Source organism: Mizuhopecten yessoensis, unplaced genomic scaffold (assembly GCF_002113885.1).
Source record: "Mizuhopecten yessoensis strain PY_sf001 unplaced genomic scaffold, ASM211388v2 scaffold716275, whole genome shotgun sequence".
NCBI lineage: Eukaryota > Metazoa > Mollusca > Bivalvia > Pectinida > Pectinidae > Mizuhopecten > Mizuhopecten yessoensis.
Genome location: NW_018480035.1, coordinates 469,633 through 489,701, shown reverse-complemented (window position 1 = coordinate 489,701; position 20,069 = coordinate 469,633). Strand labels below are relative to the sequence as shown.

Here is a 20,069-nt window from a genome sequence, read left to right as displayed (position 1 = left end):
GTTTTCGTGCGATAACTTGAGTTTCCTTGGGCCGATCAAACTCAAACTTCATGCAGTGCTTCCTTACCAAAAGTGCTTGCTTGGGATTGCTTTTCAGGTCCGAGGGTCAAAGGTCAAGGTCACTGTTACTATAAATAGATAGCAAGTTCCTGAAAACTCAGAGTATTCTTTCCAGAATAACAGATTATAAAGTAACAAAATGATGCCATCCAAAAACATAATCCATGATTATTGCTTACTTTTAACATTATTTCTTGAACTGAATAGTGTATCTATTTCTTCGTAATCTCCCAGCTTCCTGCGCAGGCGACACATCCACTTCCGTGTTTTCCTCCAAGGGCAATTTATGTATAGAATGCATCTTAGGTCCATGTGGAATTTTATTTGAGAAACATATTTCACGAAGGACTCGTTTAGTGGTCGTCCATGATAACTACACACGATTGTGTTCACGAATGCTCAGATTGTGTGTAATGGTCATCACACGTCCTATACCAGTACTGTCGACATGTCGTGGTGATCTAACATAACTAATATGTGTCTGTAATGTAGACATTGGTGTTGGTTCTAGTCGGCTTAAAATTAAACTATCACATGATTACAAACCAATTGTCTTGTTCATTTTTGTGTCGCCTGCGAAAAGCTGGTTCCTGAAAACTCAGAGTATTCTTCCCAGAATAACAGATTATATAGTAACAAAATGATGCCATCCAAAAACATAATCCATGATTATTGCTTACTTTTAACATTATTTCTTGAAATGAAAAGTGTATCTATTTCTTCGTAATCTCCCAGCTTCCTGCGCAGGCGACACATCCACTTCCGTGGAATTCTTGTTAATATGTATTTTGTATCTTGTTCTCTGAATTTTTATTTTTGGTGTTCAGAACCTGTTCCACGGGGGTGTGACACAGATCCACGTCCCTGTGGTTCGTTCCATGTAACTTATTAGTTTTTAAAGTTAATTAAGATTTTATCGTGATACTATGAATAGACTGTTTAATAAAACTCGTTCATGAAAAAGATAACGTCGTTTTCCATAAGAAATGTGAACACTGATATTCCGTCTTTCTGTATTGCAGAGTTATCTGCTCTTGTGAGCAGGTATTGATTGATACGTCATTTGTTTGTGAGAGTAACGTCATCAATTTCTGAGAAAACGACGTAATTTTCTCACACAAACCAATGACGTGACAATCAATACCTGCTCACAAGAGAAGATAACTCTGAAATACGCAAAGACGGAATATTGATGAACATTTAAATCTATTTATGGGACCTTTCTCGAGGAAACTGTTCTCTCCGTATAGCGTTTGTGTCTTGGAGTACATGTTGTATAAGTTGTAAATTAACGATTGATATGTTATGATAAATAGTGGTATTTGCAGTGATTTTTGTAGAATTTTTAGGCGAGTCTAAACATTTGTAATCCCAATACTGACAAATATAATGGGTCGTCAAAAAGTTAGTGATTCCCAACAAAAATAGCATGTGTCAAGGCAGAGACGTATATATATATACGTTACATATGGGTCAATATGGTTATCATTTGGCGGGTCGTCGTTGTGTTTCATTGGGCGAGTCGTCTTAGTGCACTTTCGTTATAGAGCAGAGCCAACGAGCGTTCTGATATTTAGACTATCAGCGTTCCTTGTCCGCGATGCTCTAAACTTAATTGCTGCCTTCGGCTGTCTTTAGCTGATCGGGACTATTGGTTTGATATAATAGCTATATTTTCAATTATAGTATATTAGTTCTATCTTCTTGTAATATGATGTATATGTACATGTAACTGTTCTGTTTCACTGTGTCTTGATAAAGGAGCGGATTGCTCCGAAAATTTGACAACCTAAACTTGTCCACACTGTTGGAATTACTTCTTTGCCCCATATACATAAGTTACATATATACTGGTTTGATCGTGCGTTCCAAAATACCCTGACATGTTACATACTTAGTACAAATAAAGTATTGCCATACTCGTGCAAATTAAGGCTAATTAATGAAGTAGTCAGTGTAACTTATAGAACAGCCACACATTACGGTCTTAGATAATTGCGTGCATATTGGTCTTGATGTGATTTTATGTAAAGTACTTTTGCGACGCTTAAATACACGTGAATGATTTTTATTTTGTTCTACGTTTTCAAAATGTATTTCTACCGAATAGTTGTTCAATGGGTTTTTGAACTAGGGACGTCTTAAGAAGAGTGTACCTAAGAAATCTAAATCGGCTGACTTTATTTTAGATAAAAATCGAACCCTTTTCGATCGTATGGTTAGCAATAACTAGAACGGAGTGATGCCATAAATAGCCCTCTATCTCAGGTAGATATCACTTCGATTTTCCCCAGTCATCCAGCTTGAAACAGGCACTTTTTTTTTCGCGGAGTAATTTTACCGCGAATCAGCTAGATCTAACTTCTCGTCGATGGCTTATTGATTCTCGTGTTCAGTGGGGTGTAACGGTATCGTGGCGCTGTCACAACACGTTTTCTGTCGTCTGTCAGTGTGGCCGTACCTGTGTACTGTAGCTTGTGTAGTATGGGTGGAATACACAATGACAGGTAATCAGTAACCACCTATTGTAAAGGGAAGAGGTTAGGATTATACTGAGACAACTACAGTGACCAAATTCGGGAGAGATTTACATTTATACTGTACAGAAAGCCACGACTTGTTCGCCATTTTCTGTTTCAAAATTATAACGGTGATCGGAACCATTTTACAAAGGTGTTTTCAAGTGTCACGTTCGAATCACATGTGATCATGCTTTTACCAACCTAACGGGATAATTTAATCGGAATAATGGCAGATACTAAAAACAAGGGAGGCGGAGAGCAGACTCTAACGGTGGGTTTACATAGTGTTGTGTGGTGTCAATTTCTGTCATTAGACTTAGTATTTCACAACAGGTAAAATACTGATTTTGACAGGTAGGGGTTTTCTGTAAATTAAGCAGAACCAGTCTACCAGGTAAGTAAACTGTGCCATAAATAATATATTTTATGGAATATGTATATCAACAAGCTAGGCTATATCATTTATATGGACCAATATTTATTCATAAAACAAAAAAAAAGCTGTATTTATTTTAGATTTTTTTCCCGTTCTGAAATATCAAACGACAATTAGCTATTCAACATTAATGTTATAAATGTGACTTCCCCCTTCAGTAAGATGAAATTCATCTTAATATAATGTTATATCTGACTACAGAATCATTTTTGTTAGTGTTTTGCTATAAGTTCTGTTACCTAATTAGAACTTAGTTTATATAGACTTTTCATGACGTTACATGTTGTTTTTTTTATCATATTATTAACATCAGTGTCATTTAAAAAAGATTTTAAAATGTTCAAACAACATTACACAGCAGTCAAAATCTTGCCCTCAGGAAGGCCCGTCTCCACCGTTCAAAACCATAATCTCACTATCTGATTTCTATTAGTCAGAGCAGACAGGCATATGTATGTGCATACAGGTCTTTCATGTTATGTCATTTTCTAAATGGATTCTTAAAAAAGTTTTTTTTTAAATTCCCTAATAAATTGGTGCACAGCTAGATAATCATCTAGCACTTCAACAGGTAATATTAATATTACCGCTTCATAGAATTCTAATCATGATGAGTTAATTTGCCAAAACAATTTTTTATGACAAAATTTAACATTTACTATATGTCGATGATATGGGAATGACATGAAAGTATGACTTTTTATGAAAGGTTGAAAAGTGATACAGTATATATCTCAATAACAGACCCACAGATAATAATGATAGTATGCCCAGGAGGATTATTCTGTAACAGGTAGGATGTAAAGTTTTTATCAAAATTGAATGTCAAAGTTTTTCGAAGAAATGTAAATTAACACTGAATCAAATGGGAAAATGATGTAACGTGAAAGACTTCTAGCACGTCGCTGTATACGTGAAATCTTGCAGTAATACAGTCACTGTAGTTTTTGTTATAAGTGTGAGATTGAATTAATTACTACTTAATATCCATTTCATAGAGCATAGAGTTTACTGTTTGTTTCATGCTAGAAGGTCATAAAACCTAAAAGACATGTTTTTTTGGGCCCAGCAACAATAGGTGTTTATGAATGCAAATTTTTCTGCTTATACTCATGTTTTTTGTTGATTTTTAGCATTTTCCCTTTAGTGGAACATTTTACATCAAATTTCTGATTTGTATTTTCTTTTTAAGAATCCCTTACCACTGCCAAAAACTGTAACTGCTCATTTGGAACTATCCTTTTTCCGGCATGACTGTAGCTTTGATAAATCATTCTGAAAAGAAAAAAACATTGATACGTTGTGGGACTTTATAAAAAAAATGATAAATATGAAATAAACAATGCACAATCAACAACACTACAACTGTGCTATGTCCAGTAAGCTGCGGGAACCGTAGATTCTACGCCAGATTTTTTATTTTATTTTTTGAAATATTGGACAACGATTGAGTCTAGAAGCTGCGGTTCCTGCAGCTTAGTTTAATGTTAACGTTATGAGTGTAAAAGTTCAGCAGATCTAGACCCAGATTCAAAACCAAGACTTTGATTGTTATAGGCCTATATCCTATTGCTCTGACTGACTGATCGAGCTGCGTGGTTGACAAAATAATGCAAGAGTGTCCTGGCCCAACTGTGATAGAGTTTCATCCAGAACGAAATTAAGGGGAGGATACTGTAGTATACGAAAAAACTACACTGTATTGGGACTGCAGGGACCCTTATAAATTGATTCATAAAACACTTTACAGCACATCTTACAGGTCACTCTGGTCTATAACTGACACACACTGTAAGATGATTAGAAGTCTCCATGTACATAGTTATAGGTCTCTGCTGACAGTACTTTTATACAGTTGATAACACCTACATTGGTCAATATATATGATTTATAGGGCCTCATCTGACTAAGGCCAAGGCAAGGTCAGGCAGGTTTATTTAATTGTTTTATTGTATTGACAAGTGTAAAACTTGCTTCCTTTAAAACCAATGTCTCTCAAAGATCTCTATTGAACTTTTGCAATACATGTAAACATTAAACTGCAGATTGATGTTATATTGATGATGTCATAATGTTTCAGCCCACCAGTGGTTTTTCAATGTAAATGTCTCTGAATCTTTTATATATATATAAATAATCTAGATAATTTTTTGAATCTGAGATTTTAATCCTCCTACCACATCTTGGGTCTGACACCGGAATATGTGTCATGTGTCGGAATTTGGCCCCCATAAATTAATTTAATTCTTTATTTCTTTTTAAAACGAGAATTGTATACAGCCCTGAGCCTACTAGATGCTTTCCTCAACATATAACAAAACAAGACAATATGTACAATGACAAAATTTGACACAAATATGAAACAAATATGACACCCATTCCCACACACTTTCACTCGGACACCAACACAATAACAGAAAGGAAAGGGGAAGAGAAAAGAAAGATGATAGATAGAAATGGAGACATTTAGAATCTGTTGGACTTTGTAATAAATTTGAAAACAAGATAAAAAGTAATTGGCCCCCATACATTGGAATGTTATTGGTCAGTTATAATGCCGGTTGATCTCAGCATTTCAAACTATCAGTCTTGTATATGATTTAGTTATCCTTTTATCTAATCAAACTTTTTTACTCTTAAAAATTGTTTTCTTATAATTATTAATCTTTATAAATTGACAAGTTCACAACTTAAGGAAGTCCAAGAAACAAACACTTATTAATGATTGGCCATACAACTTTAATGGTTTCTGATTAAATTAGAAGATTAAGAATAATCAAATGAAATAGTTAAACCTGAAGCTATTGGAAGCCCTTAAATGCTGATTTTCCCCTGAGGTTTAATAAATTACCAATACTAATAACTTGGAAGCTGATGGGCTGGTATCATATAAGAATCCCTAATGAACTTATATACACCAGGTATTCTATTTACCTGCATGCTGATTATTGGAATATTTAGTCAGATGCATATAAAATAAAGAGAAACCCCAAGTTTTCAGATACCATTAAGCGCTCGTCTAGCCCGCAGGTATAATAAAATTCATTGCCAATGCTTGGGATCTTGTTGACTGGTTTATAGCCTATAGGCGAAAGGTTTGTTCCTGGCAACTTCATGATCAACAGCCTACTACAAAGTACCTTAGCATCCAAGGTATCAGAATATTTTTAACTTATAAATGCATTATAAAACGAAAAAAAAGTGCAATGACTTTCAGATACCTGCAGGTTTGCCCTAAGGTCAAGTAAATTTGAAAATGTATAGATCAAGGCTGAAACCCTGGCATTATCACAACAACTGGCATCCTACCTAGATCTCCAGAGTATAGAAATGGTTAGAAAACCCAAAGGAATGACTTGTCTGGAGATATATATGGAGCTCAGGTTTGACCCAATAAACCAAAGGTCATGCCAATCCTCCTACCTTCTGACCTGGATTAATTGAATAGTTGCATGATGTCGAGCGTTAATACAGGCCTTCCACGAAATTGTTGCATTTGTTTTGCCTGTCAAGAGTTGTGTTTCTTGAGAAGTACATGAAAGTGGATTTAGGGTGTTGAAAAGTTGGCTCTTGCATGATAGGATTTTACCCCTTTACCTTAAAATGAAAACTCTGAATTGTTTTGTGTACGAAGGAAACGAAATTCTAGATTCACATTGTGTTTCGAACAACAAGTAATTTGAATAGCAATTGTATACATTTAGTATCAATATTTAATATTGAAAAGGGACCCAGGCAATAATTTATGTATGTTGATGAGTTTTGTTGACATATTGTCGCTCCATTAGAAATGTAGGTTTGATGCGACTTGCAAGTTCTTCAGTCATGTGTATACACAGAACCATTAGGTAGAAGCATATATATTACAAATTACAAAAAAAAAATTGTTCGTGTTCCGTGCATGAACAGGTTATTGGTTATTGGCGAAAAAGTTTGGTTCATGACTGCATGGCCTCAAATTTTATGAATTTTGATTATTTTATTTACCCCAACCTGCCATGTCAAAGAAAACACACCTATGACCATCGTATTTACCTGCTGGATGTTACTTTTCAATGGAAATAGTCTGATCAAGATTTAAACCATAATGATCAAATACAAAAAAACGCTCAATTTTTATTTGTAACTTATGACAATAATTCTTGAATAAAAATGAAATATATTAATAAAAGATGTAAAAATGAACAATTCGTCAGTCAAGAATTGATATCTCCTGACATATATTTACAAAAATGTCTAGATTAATTAATATTGCAAACCTCCTCTTTATATCTACAGGTAAAATTATACTGAAAGATCTAGAAAATCATTGTACATGCATCTACTGTACCGTCAAATGTTTTTCAATAAGAAATGATTAAAAGTTTGGTGTCCTGGTTGTACACAACATCTTAGTTAGGTACATGTATACATATATATTCCTGTCCATATGTTGATATGTATGCAACATCAATCCATTTACTGGCCTCATTGTTCAGATCATGTCTGAAATATTGATTTAAATATATTAAGTGGATGACAGATTCCTTTGAAATGGCCTGATAAAGTGTGTATATATATATAAGTTTCGCATTATAATGTAAGAGAGACGGCACAGGGTGATAGGGTTAGCATTAACATATGTGTGAGCTGGTAAACCTTAAGCTGGCTGTAAGGGTGGCAGGTGATATAACTATGTCTTATAAATGTTACCTGTCCAGATTGTACAGGGGCAATAAGTACAGTAATATGTAGTGTATGATAAATTATGGCAGACAAATCTTCATGAATATCAGTGGCGGATCCAGAGGCAACCCCCACCCTGAGAATTTTCTTTAAAAATCATGTATTGTCACCATTTTCCTCTATTTCCCCCAGATAGGTCTCTGGATCCGCCACTGAATATTTAGCACATGGATTTTTTTTCTGAAAGTAGAAATCTCATTTATTCTTTTATAAAATGAAAAATCTGCTCGCACTTATTACCATGTTCCTTCAGGTGTTTTGTTGTTTATTAGATTGCGCTATTATGTTGCAATACTTTACTCCTGTATACTTGCTTCGGCTAGAGGATCAGCCCTTTTGGCATTTATGAGACGAATATATGACTTTGTCTCACATTTTGATCAAATGTGCCAATTTTAGATTGGAGACATACTATGATGTGTGTGATATTCAGTGTTTTTGTTACCTAAATTTTACAACAGCCTGTTTCTTTAAGAATTGGGAAAATATAGCATTATCTACATTGAAATTGGGAATATATTCTTCAGTTTTTGGTCATTTTGGGAAAATGTTGCGCTTTTACGCTAGGTATTTGGTGGTAAAACCGAGCAAAAATAATCACTGCTGATATAAAACCTTATTCCATACAATTGATTTGTTAAAGATTTTCAAATATCTATGGGAAATTGGTTTATAATAATGATAATAATAATAATTTGAGGTTCTTATATACCCCTTTATCACAATCTAGTTCGTAGGTCGTCTCAAAGCGGTTCACAAATTAGTATCCGTGGTTATAGGGCCTTTTTTACCAGCCAATATCTTTCTCAGCTCCCTGGGGAGCATACAGCCGGCGCTGCCCTTTCGGCGCTAACAGCTAGCATTCAACAATTCTAGCACTGCCCAACCACGTACTCATTTACAAGCGGAGTAAAGTATCTTGCTCAAAGACACAACACAGCCGTGCCGTATAAATAGACACTGACCATTAATTTTGAAATTAGCAAAAAAAAAATCTTGATACAATAATTATCTGACCATTTGTAATATTGGGTGAGCAATGAATTCAGTTTTTAACCTTTTTCCAATCAGTTTCATTTTGGTGTATTAAGTTTTTTTAAGTGCCCTTATATTATTGTTGTCTGACTCAACATGACTAAGTATCAATTAATCACAAACAGTCATTTTGTCATGCTACATCTCTTACTAACTGCTATTGAAATCAATCTAGTACCTATAACATGGTGAGACATTGATTCAGTCGATGTTCAAATGAGTCCAAATACGTAATGCTTATAATTTTCCAAAAAAAATAAAATATATAGAAGCACTGTAAATATAGAAGTGCCATGCATGTGCATTGTACTTCAACTGTATGTATAACAAATTCTAGATACATTTCAACATTAATTTATACTACCAGGTGATTTCTGTTTCCCACTGATCATAACATCTTCAGATATACTTGGTCACTACAGTGTATATACTACCGTATGTACAGATTATATTTCTCCACATGCACATTCAATTAATTGCTTAATACAGATTATTAAATATAGTTGTCAAATACGAGTCCAAAGATGACTACAGTAATGACAAAAATTGAGATGATGAATTAAATTAAATTTCCTCACAGTCACATTTGTTGTTCAGAAGATAATACTTCCACTACATATACATATGTATCAGTATGACTGAACCGTACTGGGTTAATTACTAGGCCTGGTGAACAGGTACACCTCAGTTGTCAAGAGTTCAGAGGTCATAGGTTCAAGTCCTGGTCTCACTGTTGCAGTTTTCTTTTTCGATCACATTTGGTGCCCAAATAGACTTGCCAAAGGACAGTGGCACTTAATTGCCTATGATCATGACCATGAACAGGGCTGTTGGTTTGAGCATTTATCAATAGTTTGGAGGTCATCAGTTCAAATACCAAACTGGACCATGCTATTTTTCTTTCATTGTTACATCAGTGAGTATATATAGATGGCCTTGGAAAGCCTGTGCTGATTTATGCTATGTAATGGTGATCTGGTATGCTGAAACTGATATTCATTGTTGTTTATTTTGCAGGTTGCTCTCCGAATTCGCCCTTTAAATGAAGATGAGACTATGATGGGGGCTGGTACTATTGCCCATAAAGTTCAAAAGAAGGTAAGTAATATAGATTTTCTGTACTGTATATATTTTCTAGTCTCCACAGGACTTGAGTGCTTGTTAATCCATTCACCCCGAAAATTTCATAATGAACTATTCCAGCCCTTGAATTGGAAGAGTTCAAATGTGTGTTCAGGGGTGAATGAGTTGTTGTATGTATTCATGCTTGCATGCATTCAGATGATATTGAAATTTTTACTTGAAAGGATAAAACTGAAATAAGGTCTTCAGCCTGTAGAAAACGAACTGTGACTTTGATGTCTTTATTGAAGGACCAATATGTGACTTCATCCAAGATAATCTGGATTTATACAGTGTATACCAATAATTGTCTTCCTTATTCTATGGCAAGACTTTGCGTCCTTTTTAATGGAAAGGTCATAGGTTCACCTTTCATGTCCAAGCAAGAGTGACCATTGATGAATATCGAAGGTCCGTTCCTGTCCAGATACAATCTTGCTTTACAGGTGTTCTCCGACAGATTTTCTCATCATTTATCGATTCGTTTCTGACAGATGAACAATGTATCACCAATAATACACAGTCAAACCCATATTGTAGCAAATACATGTGTAGTGAAACACTCGTAAAATCATTGCTGACTGCCATGCGATGTCAATAATGTAAAAAAATAACGTAAAAAAACAATTTGAAATTTGAAACCCTGACATATAAATATGGAGGAATATATAGGGTGGATGTCACAAGTGTAGAGTTAGCTTATTATTATCGGATATATGTCGCGATTGTATGAAACCTGAACCCTTCGTATACATATTTATCTAACTAGCTATAGACTTTCTGGGTTAATAGTCTGTGTATCTCAATATACAATGACATTATATATATATAAATATGTAATTTTATTGGAAACAATGGTATGATGAAAGTTGTTTTGTTCAATATCTGTGCTGACCTTATTGCAAAAAAAGACATTAATGCTTGTTGGCATTGTTGTCCGCATTCAGTATTTATGAGCAGAGGCCATTCTGGCCTTAAGTACAGTTAGGTCCGTGAGGTTGAAGGTTAAAGGCCAAACAAAAATGTATTAACCAAGATGTAGATACACATGTACATTATACTTGGGGAAGATTCCGGAGAAGTGTAGTTAGGTAATTAGTTCCCTATACCATAACTATAATTTCTGTGAGAACAGTTCAACACGTTTTGGTGGACATTCAGAGATGAAAGTACCGGTACATGTATCATGATTAGACAATAGTGAATTATTTTTTTAGCTATACTTACTGTTCTTGGAATGAAGACAATGTTTATTTCATCCAGAAGAAACATATACAATGCTGTGGGTCTGTTCTTAACTTCACTTATAAGAACATTTAAAAACTTGTTGCTTTGGAGAAAAAATATCGGGTACCGGAATTTCTCATAAACCTGGAAATTCAGGGTTAAACCTGGCAACAGCATATCGTAATATATCTAACATATTAACAGGGAAAACCAAATTAGATGTGTATTTGTGTAACTAATTGTAAGTGGGATACAGAATTCTGTCATGGTGATCAAATTGATTCTTTTATTTGGCTAAATAAATTTGAATGGAAACAGATACTTTTAAAGATTTTAGTTTTGAAATGATCATTGACAGAGCTGTGTATTGTTTTAATTTGTCATGCTAGAAGGCCGTGATGATTACTTTGTCAGCATTTTTAATGGAATGCTCAGCTGACTGGGACAAACCAACATTGAATCAGACATGTTTACTCCAAATGACTATTTCATGAAAAGATTCAGTCGTGCTGAAAATGTGTTATTGTGAAACACAGAATTGCAAGTCTGTTGAGGATTGCAATGATGGTCACGTGACGAGATCAAGGTTTACCTAACGCCTACTATATATCCGGGTTAGATATATATCAATAATGTGTACACTTCAGTCCAATTAATGCATCAGTTATTAAGTGTACATATATGCCATGTTGTATATTAGCATGTGTTAAGTAAATATTACTCAGTATTCATTCAAACCGTGCTGTTAAAACTTATAACCCACATACTAGGGATGTTTTGTAAGTTAATCAATATTTTTATATTTGCTGAACTTTCAGTTGACATTCACAGGCGAGATAACTTTCAACTGTCAGGGCTAAAAGTGTGAACTTTTTGTCATTTACATGAAGCAGGGAAAGAAATTAATTTCAAAAACCTCTCGTCAATCATGCTAGTAGATTTCCTTTAACTTGTCCATTTGCAAATTCCATCAACCATATATAATTCTACAGGATAAGTAATATCAAATTTTGACTAGCTGTTTTTAGAACCACTAGACCATCTGCACATTTCACAAGTATCAGACTATCAGCCTACCCTTATTTTCTTGTCTTGATGTAGTACAGTATACTAACAGTTCATACAGAATTTATCTGACAATAAGCCCATGCCTGGTAATAAGCCCGCCCATATCTATGGCTGCCAACAAAAGTATTTCATTGTCCTGTAATAAGTCCACCCCGACTTTGAGTCAGAGAATATGTGGTTGGCCCCCTGGGCTTGTTACAGGATAAATTTGTCATAACCCTGGACATTAAGCCATAAGGTGTGTAGAACGTTGATGACCGCATTTAAACTTGTGTTCAATCACCAGTGAACGTTTTAAACAACTTCTGTTCATTTTTATATAGAACAAAAAATTTAAACAGGTCTTTATTGTAGTCTTGTGTTGTCTTCAAATATGTAATATTGCCTGTTCGAATAACACAACATAACTTTAATCGTCTCCATATATTTTGTATGACTGTTGTTTTCTAAGAGCCAGAAAATCTTTCTCAATTTACTTGATATTCAATTTATTTGTTTTAATATTAATAACATAAATAATTTTATTGAAACAAAAAATAAATGACTCAAAACGTGATGCTACTTCATATTTTATGGCAAGAACTATCCTATTCATATTAATGTAAGCCAATCATGATGTCGCTGCCTTTGAGACAGAAGCTTGAAATAATGCCAAGACACATTAGTCAGTATTATAAACATACGAGTCAAAGTTTTTGTGGTATGTTTTTTGGCCTGGAATTGACACAGAATTATAGCAGGTATATATGTGGCCTTGATATACCAGTGTTACACACACAACACCAACTATATGCAATATCCCGGTATAACTTGGTGCTAGACCCCAAAGTTCAATACAGGCATGCATATACCACATTGTCTGTACATATATAATCCTAGCTAATCCTCCAGTATATAAAAACCAGAGAGATACTGGCGGTGTCATTCACCTGGTAGGTCGACAGAGTCAGAGATTCCTTCGGCGGATATACTTTGGCACTGCATGTGCCAAATGTAATTAGCTCATATATACATGCACAAAAGTTTCATTGGAGATTTTTTACAAAAAATAATTGTTTGGTTTGAGAATGATTTATGAGAATGTTGTGATGTAATAATGTTGATTGTGTGAATTGTATGATTTACTATCTTTACTGAAATTAAACTTATTGAAAAATAACCAAAGCTTGAGCAAATATTGAGACATGTCGATGTTCAACGCAGCTGTGTTATCGAAATCCTATCAGTGGGTCAAACTTAATTCAAATCAATCTAAATCTGAAGTTATATAATCCATACAGGATATCTGACCCATTAAAGATTAAGTTTGTTAAGTGCTGGAGAACTATTTTGTAATTTGTTATCCAATTTCAGTAGGTTGTCTATATGTACGTATACATTAGCATTGAATTTTTTAATCCCACTGCTATCTAGTGTTTAAATTTTGAATAATTTAAAACTCATTTTGAAATCCCTGTAGGCATATGCAAGGTAATTTATCAACATTAGTCATTGTTTAAATGTTTCTGTGTTGCATGGCAGCTGCAGATTGAAGAGCACTTGGGGACACTTTTCAAGAGCAAGATTTGATTTGATCCCTTACTTTTTCATTCCTTTTTTCTAGATAAGAAAGTGGAAATATATGTCTTGTTGGGGGCATTTGTCATGCTTGTTTAAACACACTCCTTAAAACGAGCTCTCATAAATTAAGCAAAGTTGTTGCTTAAGCTTGAATCTTTGATATCACCATGACCATGAAACGTCTCGGTATACCTGTACATGAACGTCGCAGAACTTTTGTTAAAATTAAAAAGTTCTGCTTGCAATGACAGTGGTACGGTGATGTATACAATATTTCTAGAGGGCAGTGAATTAGGCTTACAAAGGCTACATAGTTTGGGGGTGATGTCTTCAAACGTTAACCCAGATAGACACAGAAACTTTGATTTGTTTAATTTGTGCATGAAAATGACTTTCATTTTGTTTTTACATATATGACCAATCTATTATAATTTAGGAAGAAATATGTTATAATTCAATGTGGCTTATTTCATACAAACTTGTATCAATCACACACATCAGTTGTAACGTGTATATGTACGTTAAGTGATCTTTGAAAACATTTTCTAATTGTCCTCTGACACATAGCAGCAACTGTTTGTTTAGATATAAAACCAAAGACAAACATACTATCACACAAATATTTCTTCAACCTTTAAATGGTCCAAAGTACAACAAATCTCGATCATGCAAAGAATAATTCTGAAATTTGTGGCGTGACTTTCTTTGGTATCTTTCAAATTTTTTCATTTTTTTTTTCATTTTTTTTCTCTCGATGAGTATGCATATTGTTTTCAAAGATCACTTAACATCATTTTTGTCCTTCCATTATTACTTAAGAAGAAAATTAGAACACAGCTTCTTTCTATATACCAAGTAATTCATATTAGATGGAATTCTTTCACTCTGCAGTAAATTTGCACTAGATTTATTTTTCTTTGTAAGTCTAGTAAAATGAGATAAGAATTGTGTTGTTTTTCCTTCATTTTACATTACTCGTGAAAGAAAACACAATTAAATGAGAAAACAAACTCTTAAAAACAAAATTAAGTGGAACATATAGAACAGCATGTGTCTCAGTCCTAGATCTATCTGTTACAGCTAAGATAAAAGGAAGGCAGTGTTCAAAGATGATTGGGTCCCAGGGGTGACTTTATAGTGCCATCTCACTGAAATATCATAACCCTGACAAGCTAGCATGACACTCCAACCTGTCACCTTACTTTATATATATAATCTGCTGACGGTGCCTTAGAGGACATGGTCAAAAGGTCGAGGGAGTCTTACTATGTGGTACACATCATATTTGTAACAGGTAGAAGAATTGAGGTCACTGCTACAATTGATAAGTCCCAATAATATTATGTTTATTAAACATGTCCTCCAGTAGTTCATACATATTTGATTGTTGTCCTTCAGATGACCTCTTCTTTCATAATAACATCAATATCTAACCTCTACTTTTATATAATTATCGACTTATAATTCAATGTGGCTTATTTCATACAAACTTGTATCAATCACACACATCAGTTGAAACGTGTATATGTACATTTGGATGATTGGGACTAACGTTCTAGTTTTGCTAGCTAATTATTGAATTTATTTTTGCAATGATGTTATAAGGGTTACATACAGGTGTCAACAATTATTATTGATACACTGCTTTGATTGTATGACAGGTGTGTGATTTAATCAAGGTATTTAATTTGATAAGTAAATCTAGATCAATAAACTAGTTCTAAGATTTGGATCAGTGGGATAATACGAGATTGATTTGTAGACCAAATACTGTTTACTGCATGTACTTCATATACAGAACACTGAATTAGAGGTATGGGCAATGTCAGGCAGGTAATTGTAAAATGTATTGTGACTCAAAAAGCTGAAGGCTGTTGTCCTACTTAACTTCTGGCCTTGTCTTACTTTAAAACAATAGCAATTAGCCTAATTACACCCAGATCAGGCAGTATCTAATGATATACGGCACTGTTAAAATCGGAATTGATTTTGCTACAATAACTATCTACTATCAGTACATATACAGGTCAAAATTAACTAATATATCTGTATATTCATCAGCACATATTTTTTTGTTATTTTACTTCAAGTCTTGGGGAACAAATATAAATAGATGTAAGAGATGGTATTCTTTGTAATATGGTACAAGTACACAAGTTGGTTAAAAGAAAAAAAAAAGGGTAAAGAGAATTTTATTATTAGCAATCAGTTAAAATGTCATGGTTACTGATTGGACATGATCAGTTGATGTCATTTAACAGGTGACTGTTTATTAATTAATTCACATAACATTTCATTATATCGCCTCAACCCTAGGATGCTAGAGGTGATATATCTGCTGGTAACCATTGTAATCTCAATATATACATCTTTCACATTTTCAAATATGAAAACATATGGCGCCTGCTTTAATGTTAACGATTAATTTCGTGTATCTGCCTTTCTTTTTTTCAAATTTACTTTGTTCGTCTTTTTTCTTTTTTTCTGACCGGTGAGGTTTGAGTGCTGTTGTAGCTTTCAGGCGTTCCCTTTAGAGATTGTTGTTGAGTAGGCTTTATACACCCTCAGTAAGTACTAGCAGACTATAGGACACAATAAGGTTAGTCACCCTGGGCTCGGCCAACCACCCAACTCTGGCTATTTTCAGCCTGCAAGGGTACATGATTTATGGCGATCGATATGTGGATGGCCAGTTGAATAAGTACTGTAGATTGTGTATTCTCTCTCATAGAGGGGTCAAAAGTCATGCTCTGTGTTTGCCTACCCGACATTAATCACCGACCAAATGAAAAAGTCAGATCTGCCCTGGTGATCGACGTCCATCAAATAGCCACAATATCAATCTGAATAGCTCTTTGTGTAAAAATTTCTCAACATTACAATTCAAAGTTGGTAAGAAGTTCTACATTTTATCTATATGTGGACCTTGAATCTTTTCTATAGAATAGAATCTGAGCACCTATAGTGTTGAGGCAACTGTCAAACATCAATTATCACATTTCAACAAGATCCTTCAGTGATTTCATATTATCTTGTGGTGACATTGATCATTTTACATGTATTTAACTTTTTAGCGTTGAATTTAAAGAACGAATAGATAGTTAACTTAAAGTTTGAATAGAGAACTATTATCAAAGGCTATTTTTGATGTTTTGGAATTATGGATTTTGAATATAAATTTATTTGCGATCAAGGCTAAAGGGGATGGTTCCTGATGTGGTGAGTTACTGGTATAATAAATGAGGTGTTTTTATATACACCTACACAATGAAAATAAGGTTGAAGGCTACGCACATCAAGATCAATAAATATTTATCATTTTGTACCTGAACAAATGAACTTTTATTGATTTTTAAACGTTTGATATCACAATAGCACTTAAAAACTGATCATTTCACATGAAGCATCAAACAAGCAAATCCATTACATTTGCTTTTGTAAAAAAACTAATCATGTTCTAAAACGTGTCCCTACAAAAACTGACAATTACGTTGTCTGCAAGGTTACTATTGTATTTATAAAACGCATATATCAAAAGTACATTTAATTCCAGATCATACACTACGCAGTTTAATTATAAACACATGGGGAATTCAAAACAAAGGCTGTGTTTGATTTAACTTGCTGTTTTGTTTTGATCAGATCTACATATTGTAGTTTTGATTTCTGAATTTTGATTCAGTACATTAAGTATTTTAAACAGAGCAGAACAGAATTCTTAATATTCTGATGGAGGAATTTAGTTAAGTCATCACAATTCCCACAGTGCGGTGATCAATGTCTCGAGGCTTGAGCCAATCTCACAAATGACTGAGAATGGTAGGGGAATTGTACCAAGTAAAATATACTGTGGCTTGTGTACATTAAAACCACAGAGAACCTTGAACAACAATAAACAGGTATTGATTTTCACATTGATTTTCACATTGATTTTCTATTGTACATGATTTCCTATGTATAGTATAAGTACACCAGAAAGTCGAGCTGAAAGCTATATATTGACACACTAAAACAGGCTTTGTCTCGGAATAAAACATTTCATATAAAGACGATGTATCATTTACACATTTGATAATGTGACTTGACTGGAGTTACATGAACTTTCAATTATAAGATTACCAAGGCAAAGCTGACCAGAGTATGTATCTTTAAACAGGACATAGAAATCATACCTCCTGGGCTGGCTTTCTAATTTAATTTGTCGGCTACTTTTTATGTACCAGAATAAGTAACGTGACTGTGTATGGTGTTACTGTATCCATCAATTTAATTTTCCTTGTCTTTATAATTGTCTATGTGTTTTAAAGATCACTTTAAAACAGTTTAATCATCACAGGTTAGGGTGACGTACCATATTGCTTTTCAGGATATTTTTTCTTGCTCCTAGATAAATTTAACCATTGGAGGTCAACTTTCAAATAATCCTTTTTGCTTCGCAGTCTGAGTCATACCTCATTTCACACTTATAGTGTAAAATCTTTTTTTTCAAATCAGAACACTTAGGCAATGAACTGGTCCAGGGAATTTGGTGTATTGGTATAAGCTCTTAAAAGTCTTCTTCATACATCAATGTGCACAATTACAATCCCCAGAAATAGATGTTCAGTTTCTATGAGGTGTATCAAAATATGACAGACGGAAGATATTAAAGAGTTATATACAGGAATAGAACACTTTGATTGACATTGAGATCGGAAAACCATGGCAAATATCTATTACATTTCTTTCATACATGGTTAAAATATGACGGATACAGTTCAAAAGGCCATGTGCATGTGCTTGGACTTTATTCCATGTGAGCAGGGTTAAGTCCTTTGGACATGTTGATTTTGTTGCTTTATTCATTTATTCTTTCATTGAGCTACTCTGATTCTATTTAAGTATTTAAATTTTCTTTCCGATATTTCTATTGAGTCATAAGTAGTTTTTGAGAGGGACATAATTAGGTTTTTAAAAACATTTCAGAGATGTGAAAATCGGGCTTTCAAAACCTGTTTTCATAAGAGTTCTTTTTTTCGGTCAAAATACTTGAACACATAATTCGGTCAGATAACTTAAAATATTAATTAGATGACTTTAAACACTTTTTCCCTAACAAACCTGCCCTATGATATGGTTAACATTGCAGAGAACAGGGGTTTCTTTAGTTTCTTCCGCTTAGGGGACAATAAAGAAACAAAAAATGGATCTGTTTCCCCTTTGCCACAGTTGGAACCCCTATTTCTTCCCAAGTTCCTTCCTACTCCTTATCTTTGGCAGTGTCTCCCATGGCACCTATATTCAATCAATTTTTAACTTGATCACCCCCTGTCACCCCTGATATTGCAAAATGAGCTAGTCCAACCTTTGAATTGGAAGAGTTCAAATGTGTCTTCAGGGGTGAATGAGTCAAGCTGTTGCAAGCACATTAAACCAGGGGTAAAAAAAAACGGTTTAGTACAACCATTCCAGAAAACACAAAATAGAATGAGAAGTAATTTTCACTAACAAACCCTGTGGAAAGGGATTACATGGGAATCTGGTGAAGCTCGTCTGTGTCCAAATCCCCCCATGTTCCATTGATTGAGTCTGATTTTTATTACCAAATGATTTTATGGTGTCTGCTGTAGCTCACTGTCGGCAATAAATTAGACAAGTTATCTCGGCCTCTGAAGCTTAAAAGCTGACGTGTGTTTATAAAACAAGACTTTGATATGCTAGATGAAACAAATTCAATACGAAAACCTCTACAGCTAGAACAAATTATTCATTAAAAATTCAGTCTTGGTTCTTCTGTACTTTTTTAAACTGTTTCAATATTGATGTTTATTATACCTTCAACAATTTTTTTTATATGTTGTTGTGTAATACATCAAAGGTTTTAAGTTTCAGATGTATGAATCAATAATGATTGTCTGGACCTGGTTATGTCAAAATTCTTGTTAGCTTAATGATAAGTTAGAACAAATATTCAAATAAAAAAAAAATGGAAAATATATGTGCAAACATATGAGTATTATTAAAGAAAATCATATTTAATCTTAAGACATGATGATATTGTATTTGACATGAATAATGATAAAATATCAGTGATTTGAATTTTACCTGAAGGCTTTGTGAATCTTATAATGCTTGGGTAATTAGGTATACAGGAAATAACACATCAGGTAGACTTATAGCTAAAATACCTACATAATCTTAGGTCAGACTGACCCAGGATCCTTATAATATATATGTTTTAACCGATTTTCTTAGCAGCTCTGCTCATGTGGTATATACAGACTACTATACTGTCTTATTCCTCCTCCTCCTCCTCCTCCTCCTCCTCCTCCTCC

At 34.0% G+C, this 20,069-nt stretch overlaps 1 protein-coding gene across 1 annotated transcript in view; it reads left to right on the top strand.

Annotated features, from left to right (window-relative positions):
* Positions 1–2,463: 2,463 nt before the first annotated feature.
* The window catches only part of LOC110442513 (kinesin-like protein KIF19), a 52,803-nt gene continuing 35,197 nt past the window's right edge, over positions 2,464–20,069 (top strand). The window contains exons 1-2 of the mRNA XM_021486159.1: positions 2,464–2,853; positions 9,796–9,876. Coding sequence (XP_021341834.1) covers positions 2,809–2,853; positions 9,796–9,876 — 126 coding nt within the window. The 5' untranslated portion in view covers positions 2,464–2,808. The remainder of the gene's footprint in view (positions 2,854–9,795; positions 9,877–20,069) is intronic.